This window comes from Saccostrea cucullata, unplaced genomic scaffold, assembly GCF_032062105.1.
Source record: "Saccostrea cucullata isolate Sc308-1 unplaced genomic scaffold, CSIRO_AGI_Scuc_v1 ctg6546, whole genome shotgun sequence".
In the NCBI taxonomy this organism is placed as follows: Eukaryota; Metazoa; Mollusca; class Bivalvia; order Ostreida; family Ostreidae; genus Saccostrea; species Saccostrea cuccullata.
In genome coordinates, this window is record NW_026937241.1 from 60,928 (window position 1) to 75,586 (window position 14,659).

At 34.0% G+C, this 14,659-nt stretch overlaps 2 protein-coding genes across 2 annotated transcripts; both read right to left on the reverse strand.

The window, feature by feature from the left end:
* Positions 1 to 8,080: 8,080 nt before the first annotated feature.
* On the reverse strand, positions 8,081 to 9,589 carry LOC134247589 (uncharacterized). The gene is made up of 2 exons (XM_062729924.1): positions 9,246 to 9,589; positions 8,081 to 8,273 (listed from the first exon to the last, which is right to left on the reverse strand). The coding sequence occupies exons 1-2, from the start codon at positions 9,562 to 9,564 to the stop codon at positions 8,176 to 8,178; spliced, it is 417 nt and encodes a 138-aa protein (XP_062585908.1). The 5' UTR covers positions 9,565 to 9,589; the 3' UTR covers positions 8,081 to 8,175.
* A 601-nt stretch (positions 9,590 to 10,190) lies between these two features.
* LOC134247586 (protocadherin-15-like) lies at positions 10,191 to 14,312 on the reverse strand (the record flags this gene model as incomplete). The annotated part of the gene is made up of 2 exons (XM_062729923.1): positions 10,191 to 10,399; positions 14,130 to 14,312. Coding segments are annotated over 2 exons (392 nt in total), but the record flags the coding sequence as incomplete, so codon positions are not given.
* Between the last annotated feature and the right edge of the window lie 347 nt (positions 14,313 to 14,659).

The following is a 14,659-nucleotide window of genomic DNA, read 5'->3' on the forward strand; positions in this document are numbered from 1 at the left end:
AATACTCATTTTCAGACAATTTCCGGTTTGAACGAACCGTACTTCCGGTGGAAATACTAAGATGCTACGCATTCTTTAAATCTCTATAGTGAACAATTACATTCATTAGAAAATGAAAAAAATCGCTATACATGTACATGTATTTAGATTTCATGTACTTCCGGTTTACACCGGAAGTGTTGACGGAAAAAATTAACAAATAAAAGATTGCATATTGTTGGGAACATTATTTTGACCATCTTTTATTCAATATTGCTTAACAAAATATTCACGCTTTTCGAGATATAAAGCGTCAAAGATACAGCATTCTAGCCCCCTGTGACCCTTTATTACGTAACATATGATCAAATTTTTAGTATATATTGTTGCAAATTGTTAAGTTGAATATCTTTGCTTCAGTTAAGTATCACAAAATATTGATCATTAAAGAGTTAAAGACGAGAGACTTTTGGCCCCTCTATGCCCTTAATTTGAAAGGCTAACCCCATATTTTTGATATCAAATGAAAGGTCTTACTATATTGCACATTTTTTTTATTATAGATGTCTTAAGGCAGGTCCACACTTTTAAGGATCCGGTTTTAATTTTACACACCAAAATAATATTTTGATTATCCTTGTCTATTGAAATAAAATCTTTTTGATGATTGAAAATAATGTAGCAAGTATATATTTGTTTATTATAGTGTCATTGTGCACAAAAAGATTTAATGTACATTATTTATAGGAATAACCAATTTGCACTCTGTCCATAGGATTTATATGTAATTTAGTACATACACGGACAGAGAATTCTTAATTGCCTTTATGGACCGAAAGCTTTTTAATTTTTTTTTTAACAAACTAACTTGAGATCTATTTATCTTTAATTTTTAGCCTATATCATCTTTTCAAATTTACTTTTTTAAAAGTTTTGCGAAGAACGATTGAAAAAATAGATATTCCGAAAATGGGGGTATAGGTGTTCAAAAGGCTGTTTTGTAAAAATTTTCTGGTCAACCATTATAAAGTATGTTTTTTTGCTAACCTTAGATATAATTTTAAATAATTGTAAAGAAAAAATAGCATATAAACATATAAGATTTTGAGGAATATTTAAAATAAAGATATTTTGAGCTTTTTCTCTGAAAGATTTTGACAAAATCAACATTAATTTTTTAGTGTTTTCAAATAGAAATTTCAAATATTTTCTTGACAAATGAATATATATGATTTTCCTAAGTTTTAACAATAATTGGATGTGATTTGGTACATAGCTAAATAAAATATGATGTTACACTTCTATATGTTGAATTTTGGCTGTTGAATTTTTAAAGGTATATACTCCGAGACATGTTGCATGAAAATTAACCTGCAAAGATATGTTTTTTATGGGTGTTTTAGTTAGATTATGACTTATTTAAGATTTTCAAATTGAAAAATAAACAGTTTGACAGAAAATTCTGAAAGTACGGACCTACCTTAACAAAATATTAACCAGTAAAAAGATATAAAAGAAAACGTATCAATTTTTGCGAGATGCGTACGAGCCAATTTTTCGAGCCCAGGCGAGCGTCGATGCCTTTTTACCTGGAAAGCTCTATATGCAAAATGTCACATCTACTATCCTTCCTCTGCCTTCACTGAAAATCTCAAGTCGATATCTTCCGTCGTTTGGGAGGAGATCTCAGGACAAGCTGACCCTCTAAAAATCAGAAAATCGTCCATATCTCACGACCGGAAGTGACGTCATCAACATCGAAAATTTCCGGCAAGGTTCAGATGAATATCTATCAGATCTGAAAGTTTGGTGAAAATCGGGCGAGCCGTTTCCGAGAAATCGCGTGCACAAAATCGGTAAGAATAATAATAATTATAATAGAGAAAAAGAAACCGAACGAAAAAAATAAGGTCTTCCGTTGGAGATGGAAGACCTTAATAATAAGAAACAGAGTAAAAACAATATGTTCCCCAACTTCGTTTGGGGAACATAATTACATACATTTCAATTGCTTCGAGTTTTATTCATTTTTTTTTTAAATAAAGATTTTTTTTTTTTTTAATAAAGATTTTTTTAAACAAGACTTTTTCTATAGCGATCGAATTCAAACTTTCATTCAGTTTTTTGTTCTTGGGTATGATAGGGGTTCACACTTTGTCAAAATTAGACCTTTACCAAATCCATATTTTTGAAGGAAATAAATAATATCTATCACAATTCCATTCATTATTTTCTATCTTAAAATGAATAGAATACAGGTAAATCTAAAGGGGATGTAGTTGTCTAATTGCTGTGAAAACAAATTAACTATCTAAACAATCATTGTTATTTGCAAGTGGGATTAGGGAGAACTGTGATTTATAAAACATGGGAATAAGTAATATAAACCCACCAGTATAAACCTATGTATCAGTATATGACACCTTTTTAAATAAAAACTTGCATTTTGAAAAAAAAGTAATTGAAATGTAACTGAAAATACATGACCTTTTTTGAAATGCATTTAAATACATTCAATAACTTATAATTGAAGGCTCGCTCAAATACAAATTACTTCCAATTACTTCGAAAAATGTAATTAATTACACTCAATTACAATTACTTTATTCAATTACCCCATCCCTGGCACTAGCTCATTTAGAATGACATTAAATTCATATTGTTTTCATACACGAGAAAATATATTTTTTGTGAGTCACAAAACGCTAATCTTTCAGTTGTTTGAGTGAGCGTAAATTATTTGATGAGATATCTGCATGTATTTTCCTTAAACAGAGGAAATTCAGAATTAGGAAAAAAACGATCGCTTTTGGAAGTAAATAAGTCCGATAGTACTGTAAAACGGATAAGATTATGGAGATTTATCGACAGTAGGAGCATATTTTCTGGAAAATTTTCACTGGTTAGGAATTTGATAGCAACCAGAAGTCTCTGTCTAGACTGTAGCTCTACTGGTTTATACTTAAAACAAAGGAAGAGAAAAGTAGCAGTTGGGATTTCAAACTTTAAAATAGCAATAAATAGAAAAATGATCCTTGCCGCTCGTCAAAATAAAAACCAATGTACAGAATTATGTATCGTAGTATAGTCTACTTGTGTGCCCAGTTATATTGAAATCGGATCAAAACTGTAGGAGGAGTAGCATTTTGAAAGAATTTCACAGAAATTTCTATTTTTAGTAACCATGGCCACACCGTTCATCAAAATCTAAAACTGATGCGCAGAATGATGTATCTTAGTTTAGTCTACTTGTGTGCCCAGTTATATTGAAATCGGACCACACTGTAGGAGGAGTAGCATTTTAAAAGCATTTCACAGATTTCTATTTTTAGTAACCATGGCAACACCTTTCATCAAAAACCGATACACAGAATTATGTGTCTTAGTTTATTCTACTTGTGTGCCCAGTTATATAGAAATCGGACCAAAACTGTAGGAGGAGTAGCATTTTGAAAGAATTTCACAGAAATTTTTATTTTTAGTAACCATGGCCACACTGTTCATCAAAATCTAAAACCAATACACAGAATTATGTATCTTAGTGTAGTCTACTTGTGTGCCCAGTTATATTGAAATCGGACCAAAACTGTAGGAGGAGCAGCATTTTGAAAAAATGATTACAGACAGACGGACGGACGCATTACTATCGCATAAGCTTTTCTGGTCTCTGACCAGTAGAGCTAAAAAAAAACTCAGAAGTCTCTGTCGAGACTGTAGCTCTACTGGTTTATGCTTAAAACAAAGGAAAAGTAGCAGTTGGGACTTGAGAGTTTAAATCAGCAATAAATAGAAAAACGATCCTTTCCATTCATCAAAACAAGAGGCCCATGGGCTCTATAGGTCACCTGAGCATTATGCAACAACTTTCCAGTGATTGAATTTGATTCATGTTTTAAGCCAGATGCTATGGCATTCACAATTTTGAAAGAAGCACCATTGATCATCATAATCATACACGTAGCAGTTGCTTAGTTTGGTTACTTAATACCCATAGGCAGGGTAGGGGAACAAAAAATGCAATTCAACTAATCAGTAACATTCAGCAATAATCAGTAGTGCCCATACCACACATGAACCCCTGACCCTTAGGCCTAGATCCACACATTGCACAATTTTAGAAAAGGCATCCTTGCTTTTCAAAAATATTTAAATAATACCAAGGAGCAGATTTCAAACAATTCATTCATTTTCATTATATAAGTACAGCCCCCCCCCCCGGGCACCCCTGACCCTTTGGCCCTGAAATTCACAATTCTGGAAGAATAGGGTCATTGCTTATAACTACATAGGCAGTTCATCTGCTTAATACTCAGAGGCAGAGAAGAAAATTGTCAAAGATTTAATGTGTTTTTACTATATAATCAATAGAGCCCTGCCCTGACACCAGAACTCCTGACCCTGGGGCCAAAAAATTCACAATTTTGGAAGAAGCATTCTTGCTCATCATAATTATGTACTTAGTTAGTTTACTTAATACCTAGGAGCAGAGAAGAAAATTTTCAAAGAATTCATTTATTTTCACTATATAATCAATAGAGCCCCGCCCTAACACCAGAACCCCTGACCCTGGGGCCATAAAATAAAAAAAAATTGGTGGAGGCGCTGTTGCTCATCATAACTATGTACTTCGTTAATTTATTTAATACCTAGGAGCAGGGAATAAGATTTCCAAAGAGTTTATGTATTTTCACTATATAATCAATAGAGCCCTGCCCTAACAACAGAAACCCTGACCCTGTGGCCAAAAAATCCACAATTTTGATAGAGACACTCTTGCTTATCATAACTATGCACTTAGTTTATTTAATATCTAGGAGCAGAAAAGAAGATTTCGCCCTAACACGAGAGCCCCTGACCCTTGGGCAAAAAAATTCACAATTGTAGAGGCACTCTTGCTCATCATAATTATGCACTTACTAAGTCTATATAATACCCAGGAGTAGAGAAGATTTACACGGAATCCCATTTCTTTTTTACTATATAATCAAAAGAGCCCTGCCTTAACACCAAAACCCCTGACCCTGAGGCCATAAAATTCACAATTATGGTAGAGGCACTCTTGCTCGTCATAACTATGCATTTAGTTAGTTTATTTAATACCTAGGAGAAGAGAAGAAGATTTTCACATAATTCATGAATTTTCACTATATTATCAATAAGAGCCCCGCCCTAACACCAGAACCCCTGACCCTGGGGCAAAATATATTACAATTTTGGTAGAGGCACTCTTGCTCATCACAACTATGCAAATAGTTGGTTTATTTAATACCCAGGAGCAGAGAAGAAGATTTTCAACGAATTCATTTATTTTCAATATATAATCAATAGAGCCCCATCTAACACCAGAACCCCTGACCCTGGGGCCATAAAATTCACAATTTTGGTAGAGACACTCTTGCTTATCATAACTATGTACTTAGTTGGTTTATTTTATACCCAGGAGGAGAGAAAAAGATTTTCAAAGAAATAATGCATTTTCACTATATACCTATTTAGCCCCGCCTTAGCACTAGAACCCCTGACCCCAGGGCCATGAATTTCACAATTTTGGTAGAAGACTCAATGCTGAATACAATCATGCAAACAGTTTGACTGATTGATGTCCAGGATTAAAGAAGAAGATTTTTAAAGATTGCATTAATTTTAGTTGTTTTGGCCCCACCCTTCAGGCCCGGGGGGGGGGGGGCAGGGATCATGAAATTCACAATTTTTATTCCCCCTTCACCCATTGATTCTTTGTGCCAAATTTGGTTGAGTGGTTGCAGAGAAAAAGCTGAAAATGTTCAAATGTTAACGCACGACGGCGGACGAAAACGGATGGCAATATACACAACACACGAACACTTTTAAAGAGGTTAAGCAAACCAGCGTGTACGTGTATTACCAGAAATGTGTATTACGTCATCAGTTTTGCTAATGACGAATTTCTACATGTACATTGCCAAGTACACGTAAGTCCAAACTAGTAGCCTATAATTCTATAACTGCTGTGCATTTTTCAAAAAGTGTGCATGTTTCCAATACCTGAATATTTAATGCAAACACTGATTAAAAGAACTGAACGTCACTAAGTAATTAAAAAATATTATTTATCTATATTAAATTAATAGGCAGTTAAAATCACAACATATAAATTTTCGAAACATGCTTTGATCCATTAACCAGAAGTCTCTGTCGAGACTGAAGCTCTACTGGTTTGTACTTATAGCAAAGGAAGACGAAAGTACTTAAGCAGTTGGGAATTGAAACTTTACACTAGCAAAAAAGAGAATAATGATCCTTGAATAAGTCTCTTTAAGTTCTTAGTGTAGTCTACTTGCATGCCACATTATATTATAATCAGACTAAAACTGTATTTGAAGTAGCATTTTGAGAGTAACAGAAATTGCTATCTTTATTAACCAAGGTAATAATGTTCATTGAAGTCAAAAACGGATATTAAGAATTATGTACCTTAGTGTAGTCTACTTGTGTGCCAAGTTATATTGAAATCATACAAAAACTATAGGAGGTGTAGCATTTTGAAAGAATTTCACAGAAATTTCTATTTTTAGTAACAATGCCAACACCATTCGTCGAAATAAAAAACCGCTACACAGAATTATGTATTTTAGTGTAGTCTACTTATATACCAAGTTATATTGAAATCAGACCAAAACTGTAGGAGGAGTAGCATTTCGAATGAATTTCACAGAAATTTCTATTTTTAGTAACAATACCAACACCATTCGTCGAAATCAAAAACCGATAAACGGAATTATGTATATTAGTGTAGTCTACTTATATACCAAGTTATATTGAAATCATACCAAAACTGTAGGAGGAGTAGCATTTTAAAACAATTTCACAGAAATTTCTATTTTAGTAACAACGCCTACACCGTTGTCGAAATAAAAAAAACTGATATACAGAATTATGTATCTTAGTGTAGTCTACTTGTGTGCCAAGTTATATTGAAATCGGACCAAAACTGTAGGAGTAGCATTTTGAAAGAATTTCACAGAAATTTCTATTTTTAGTAACACCGCCTACACCCTTTGTCAAAATCAAAAACCGATGCACAGAATTATATATCTTAAAGTAGTCTACTTGTGTGCCAAGTTATATTGAAATCATACCAAAACTGTAGGAGGAGTAGCTTTTTGAAAGAATTTCACAGAAATTTCTATTTTTAGTAACAATGCCAACACCGTTTGTCGAATTCAAAAACCGATAAACAGAATTATGTATCTTAATGTAGTCTATTTGTGTGCCAAGTTATATTGAAATCATACCAAAAATGTAGGAGTAGCATTTTGAAAGAATTTCACAGAAATTTCTATTTTTAGTAACAACGCCAACACCATTCGTCGAAATCAAAAACCGATAAACAGAATTATGTATCTTAGTGTAGTCTACTTGTGTGCCAAGTTATACTGAAATCAGATCAAAACTGTAGGAGGAGTAGCATTTTGAAAGAATTTCACAGAAATTTCTATTTTTAGTAACAACGCCAACACTGTTCGTCGAAATCAAAAACCGATACACAGAATTATGTATCTTAGTGTAGTCTACTTGTGTGCCAAGTTATATTGAAATCATACCAAAACTGTAGGAGGAGTAGCATTTTGAAAGAATTTCACAGAAATTTCTATTTTTAGTAACAACGCCAACACCGTTCGTCGAAATCAAAAACCGATACACAGAATTATGTATCTTAGTATAGTCTACTTGTGTGCCAAGTTATATTGAAATCAGATCAAAACTGTAGGAGGAGTAGCATTTTGAAAAATTGTTTACAGACAGACAGACGGACGGACGCCGGACGCATTACTATCGCATAAGCTCTTCTGGTCTCTGACCAGTATAGCTAAAAATATAAAAGCTCTGTACAATCTTTTTATCATAAGTACATGCATATATTTATGCAAAACGGTAAAATACATATTGAAAACGTTTTTTTCGGATGATTTTTAAATGTAAACCACTTAATATACGATTAAAACACTTGCAAGTACAAGTTATACTTTGCTAGACATGAAAAATAATTTCAACGTGTACATGTAATTCTAACTTGTAGTTTAAATGTACACGTACAAGTGAGCTTGCTATACCTCTCTCTTAATGCAGAATAACGTGTAAATTAAAAAAACAAAAATAACACGTGTAGAAACTAAATCAAGTCAGTATAAAAATTTACAACTTGTGTGCGATTTATCAAACTAGAAACATTGTAAGAATCAGAACAAAGCATGAGCAAAATCCCATAACGAAGACAGGAATGCAGGACATCGCCACGGACAACATAAACCAATCTGAAAAATGAGGGAAAAAAATAAAATAATCAACTGTTATTGTGAAGATGTACTAAAATGAGCTTCATACTTGTGACAAGAAGTATATTTCCTACCAACATAGCTTTGCAAATGTAATTTATCAAGGAGATTCAGCCGAATCATTTTGTGTATTATAACGCCAGCACCGAGAGATTTTAACCAAGGAAAGACAACTTGATGTGCTTTGATTTGAGGGGTCACTCACTGCTGAGGAATTTTTTTTGGCATCGCTATGAGAAGAAACGTTAATACTGTCGCCTAGGGAAAACAATTAGCGGACTGAACCAATATAAATGATATGTTCAGCTCAGTTTCTATTTCGTCAAGCCTCCATGAAAGATATACCTGTAAATATTTTTGTTTTTAATGAGTAACAGTTGGCAGCTCGGGTTACTGTTTCACACTAATGCCAGTGCTGTTTTGACCAGCACCGGTACCATTCAATGATTAAATCGTCAATTCTCACAATTTTCTCAGAAAAATTAAACAAGCCAAGTCTTTGTCTTTTCTTTCAGTATTAATTGGCAATTTAAATTTTATTTTAAAATTTTCCAGTCATAGGGGGACGAATTCACTTTCTAGTCAACATTTCCGATAGAAATTTTGGAAAAATTTATATTATTTTTAAATGACTTTTATCCAAAAACGCGGTTTATAATGTATATGTAATTTTGGGGTCTTTATTTTTTTTTTCTTTTTAAACTTGGAATCTGTCATCATTACAGCTCCAATATGACCGAAATGATAATGCATATGAAAAACACAATTTTTCTACATGTATATATATACATTCAGGTGTTTTTCCTATACTCTGACGTTTCAGGAGAAACTACAGACTAGTCCTGACAAAAAAAATTAGCAAACAGGTTAAGGAAATGAAAACTCGAAAGAAAACAACAGATATTTCTTAAATTGAAATATTAATCAAGAGAATTCAGAAGCAACACATACTTGGTGGTTCATATCCAGCATCTTTCCCCGGTTTCTTCACATTTACAAGTAATATTCCCGTAGTTTTATCTGCACTATCGTCACAGCAAAGTTTCACCATATAAGAGTTAATATCTTTGTAAGAAAAGGCGGGATTTGCAGTAGTCAAAATGGAAAAGATACCACGCGATGAACCAGCTGTCGAGTTCCCAGTTACGTTGAAATTCGTTGAACTTGGCAAGACGGTCTCTAGCAGACAACAAATTTCATCTCCTGAAGGATCTTCCACAATGGTGGAGTAAAGAACAGTTTCTCCACCCGTCTCCTCGGCTACAGACATAGAATTCGGTAAATCTAATATTTCTGGAGGCTGGAATAAGAAGATACAATGATACAAATGGATAAAACCAGTTTTATCTGGAAAACTATAGAAAAGAATCTTTCCCTATACTGTATGTTTCAATACCGCGTCAAACTCTCACTGGTCATCGGGTACCTTTTCCTTCCAAGTTTTCGTTAAAAGAAAGTTAATGTTTTGACGAGGAAAGACAACACAAAATGTTCTTATACATATATTTTAGGTTATATGTGGATATTGCTCAGTATGTTAAAACACATTTTTCTTAAATAATTCTATATTAGAATATAGTTAATCTATTGATGCACATATATATATTGTTTAGGCTGGGTCGACAATTTTTCAGCCATGTTCTGGCGGAGTTTATCTTTTGATGATCTGAACCGAGTTCAATTTTATTTGAAACAAAACTGTTCTACTAGTATATAATATATGTGTTTATCAACAAATTCAACTGAATCCTACTTCAGGAAGCTTATTCGAATAATTAATTTATCGAGAAAATATATTATTGTCTTTCAATGTATTACTTACACAGTTTTAATTTTGAATCAATCTCTGAAACGAAATACTTCAATGAAAAAATCGGAGAGTTTTACATAGTCTCATTATAATGTCATCGTTCGGAAAGTTACGGTGCCATTTATATTGCAGACAATGCAGAGGCCATTTAAAAAACACAGACTTGCCATGTTTTGTGACTCTATGGAGAGTGTCACTGTAGCGCTTGTATTACACGCATCCTTTGCTTCTACCAGGAACAGATAGTCCTTCCTAACAGTAGCCCTTTGCATCTTTTTGACGAGCGTTACTTGAGCTGAAAATATAAGAAAAACACACGTCTTAGTTGTTATCTTTCCAAGCTTTAAATTCTCACATTTTTCAGAAAGAAACCGGCAAGTGACGTGGTGGCGTCTCCCTTTGAGTGAAAATTTTGCAAAAGGGAAGTTATGCAACAGACATTGATGCCTATTCCTTCAGGCCACCTCATCCCAACTCTGTTTCTAGAGGACTGTGTTGGTCTTCTCAGACTAAATTGACTAGCATTACTTTCATTGAATAAAAATTTTATTATACCCCGCGCTGAAGAAGAGGGAGTTATACCGTTTTACCCATGTGTGTCTTTCTGTCTGTGTGTCTATCAGTAACAAATTTTGGGTTGTAGGTTTCTCAGGAACTACTTATCACAGAAGCCTGAAATTTCAACGCAGTCTTCTCTGAGGATGGTGGGGTTCATTTTTGTTTAATTCCGGTGTCAACTTCCTGTTTTACCGTGTGTCTGTCCGTCTTTTTACATAATTTTTTTCGTCGCATTTTATTAAGCCATTGCTCATCGCAGATGCTTGAAATTTAAAAAAAAATCTTTTCTAAGGCATGCCATATGATGTTGATTTTTGATCGAATCCAATGTCAACTTCTTGTCCATCCGTACGTCTGTCGTTTTATTTATAATTTTTGTCGCGGTTTTCTCATCAACTACTCATTTCAGATGCTTCAAATTATAGCACATTCTTTGGTGAGGCATGTCGTATAGTGGGATATATTTTTTATCAAATCTGATCTCAACTTCCTTTTTATCCATGTATCTATCAGTTTCATACATAACAAATCAAAATTTTCGTCGCAGTTTTCATATCAACTACTCATCGCAGATGCTTCAAATTTTAGTACACTTTTTGTTTAAGACAGGTCATATGATGGGATTCGTTTTTGTTTACTTCTAATGTCAACTTCTGTGTGTCTGTTCGTCACTGAACATGTGTATGTTAACATGATAGTGTATGTTCACATCAGAACGGGAGAATTACTAGTAAGCATAATTTGACAGACTTTTTTCTGTCAAAGTTGGTAGTGACCCTACATTCTTTTCAAGGAGCTTTGGCGCATTAAATTCCATTAAAATCAAGATGTTTTAATTAAAATGTAGAAGCTAAAGCCCTATTCTGGAAACAATGGCCCTATCAGCTAATACAATTTATGATTAAACCAAATGCTGACTGAATTTTTTCATACTTATTGGTAGGCCATTATATACAATTGAATTATCGACGGATTTTTCCGTTTTTTTCCCGATCGTGACAAGGAGAAAGCCATAGGTTTGACGGATCGGTAGGGGATTCTCATTCCTTCATGGTACCTGATCCCACCTGTAATGTTTTGTTTGCTCTGTTCAAATTTTGTGTTATTTAATAGACTTTTGAGCTTGAATGAACTAACATGAGATATGTGGAGATAACACTTTATAAGAAATACAAACAGTCACGGTAGTTTAGTCGGTAGGGCGCTCACTCTGTGATCGTGAACTACAATCTTGGCCGCGACTGACTCAAGTCTATAAAAAATGGATGACAACTGTTCCTTTGCCATACACTCAACACTTTGAAGTGGAAGTTGCGGGTCCTTCGGGCAAGACCTTAATAATTCAGGTCCCTTAAATTGTCACTGTAGGCTTTGGCATGATTAAGAACCCTGAATGGCCTCTGGTGTCGAGTAAAGGTCAATCTTTGAAGATCTTCAACGGTTAATGGTAACGTCTCTTGACAGTGTATGAGTGAAAAATACACGAATGGGACGTAAAACAACACACAGTCAATATTAGTAAAACAGCGGGACAATTTGTATTAACATATAAAATATGATGAATATTTAAGTCAAGTCAAAAGTCTGTGGGAATGTCAGGTTTTAAAAAATGACACCGATGTTAAATTCTCTTCTAATTTTTAAATGTATTATTGCTTAAGCTTACATCAAAATATATTTTGAATAGTTTCATTGAAACTGAGCTCAGCACAAATTTGAGGAAAGTAAGATGAAGGTCAAAGAAAGGATAGGGTAAAAATGTTGATGCAGTTGAAAAATTTCCTCAATTTGTATACACAAACAGATTTAACTAGAAACATCCTGTCAATGAAAAATTTCTTTTTTAACTTAAAAGCTCTTGAATAATTTCTTTAACTTAGTATCGCTGAAATATGTTTAACAATACTAATCAATCAACCTTTGACTTAGTTTTGGAAACAAAGCCAAATGATTCTTACCCCACATTAAAAAGGTCCATTCAGGATAAAGTACATTGCTAGGAAGTTACACCGATTTAAAAAAGTGGAACTATTAAAGAAACATACTTTTTCCCGGGTTTGGAATAACTAGTGCGTAAATTGTAAGCATTATACATCTACAGTCAATGGACAAAAGTATTCGTCATTTTAATTGGCGTTGCGTTAATCGCGATGCCTCTCTCGGCTATTTTTCACTCGCGCTATTTATAGAACAAACGAAATAGAATGAAACTTTCAATAAAGAGACTGGAGAAATTACGTCACGATTTTGTGACGTCATTTTGTCACTTGTATTTCTGTAAACAATGGAAAACATCACTCGAAAACATGGGGCGAAAATCAGTTGAGTTGAGCACTGAGGTAAAAGAAATGATCGTAAAATCTGCAAACCACACTCCAAATAAAGCAGAACTGGCGAGAATGTTTGGTATACCAAGGTCAACAATCGTGAGTATTTTGAATAAATTTGACAGACTGGGTACTGTAGAAAACTTGCCGAGATCTGGCCGTCGACTTTTGTTTACAACTCGGGACAAGACGAAGTTGAGTTGCCTCGCTAAAGCAAACAGAAGGGACACTTTGACAGATTTAACAAACAAACTGAACGAAGGAAGAGGAAGACAATTTAGTGAGAAAACAGTATTTAGAAAATTACGTGAAGAAGGGTACAAAAGGAAACGTGCAAGGAAGATTATGGTGGTTCGATGTGTGAACAGAAAAAAATGGGTAAAATGGTGTCAAGAACGAAAAAACTGGAAAAGTGATAATGAATGGAAAAAATATATATTTTCCGATGAAAGTCAGATTGTTATCGGGACAGATAACTGTGTGTATGTGTGGAGAAAGGACGCCGAAGCGAACAGTCCCCATTTGATTTGTCCGCCATCGAAAAGGAGGGTAACACTTATGATCTGGAGATGCATGTGTTTTGATGGTATGGGAACTATTGTACCTGTCAAAGGTAATATAAATGCACTGAAAAACTTGGAAATAGTTGATAATAATTTATGGCCTGTAATTGCCAGACATTTCCCGATCAAAGACTATGTTTTCCAAGACGATAATGCTCCCGTACATAGGGCTCTCGTAGTGAAAAACTATATGACCGAAAATAATATTAACTGCACAGATTGGCCAGCTCAGTCTCCAGATTTAAATGTGATTGAAAACATTTGGTTAAAGATCAAAAAAGAGCTTAAAGGCATGTCCGCAACTATTGAAAGTCGCGATCAGCTGTTTCAGGCAATCAGACAAGTGTGGGAAAACATCCCCTTGGAATACGTCCACAGCCTCTACGCATCCATTCCAGATCGGATTAAAGAAGTAATACGTATGAAAGGAAATCTGACAAAATATTAGGTAAGTGACTTTAATTTTAAGTATACAAATCTACGTTTAAAACTCCCGTTGTGAACGTAAACAACGCGACGCCATTTTGAAAATGACGAATACTTTTGTCCATTGACTGTACATGTAGCATTATTGTACCTATTTCATCCACCACGAAAAACTCGGCAGAGGAATTAGAGGAGGGGTGTTGCATGACGGTATATGTCACGTTTTCTGCGTAGTCCGCCCCTCCCACCTCTAGCACCATCACAAAGGAACCGGGAGGCAAGTGATCTGGGATTTCCGCCGATTGATTGGGGTTGTTAAAGGATATAATTGTGTCTGGAATAAAATGAAAAGAGGCATTTCAGGTGATATTTGAAAGAATTATTCTATTAAACTACATTTTTACCATACATGAATATTACATATACAAATATTTTTTCAAAACTAATCTGAAATGGAGTAAGGTATTTGCATTTTAAAATTGAAAATCAAAATGATACCCTTAGTAAAAGCCTTGGGTACATCCTTGACAAAATAAATAAATAACAATGATCTCGATAAAAAGAAATACTTGCATTTAATTAAACTACATGTATATGATATAAAATATTAAGATTAAAAATAGATGTAATCACATAAACGTATTTTCATAATACCTCAAAAATAAAAAGAAAAATTAACCA

Bases quoted from the DNA above. Each gene is read 5' to 3' on its own strand.
- LOC134247589 (XM_062729924.1), bottom strand. From the start codon at position 9,564: ATGTCTGTAGCCGAGGAGACGGGTGGAGAAACTGTTCTTTACTCCACC. The intron at 8,274-9,245 runs GTATGTGTTGCT...CTCATTTTTCAG, and splicing joins TGCTGGATATGAACCACCAA to ATTGGTTTATGTTGTCCGTG.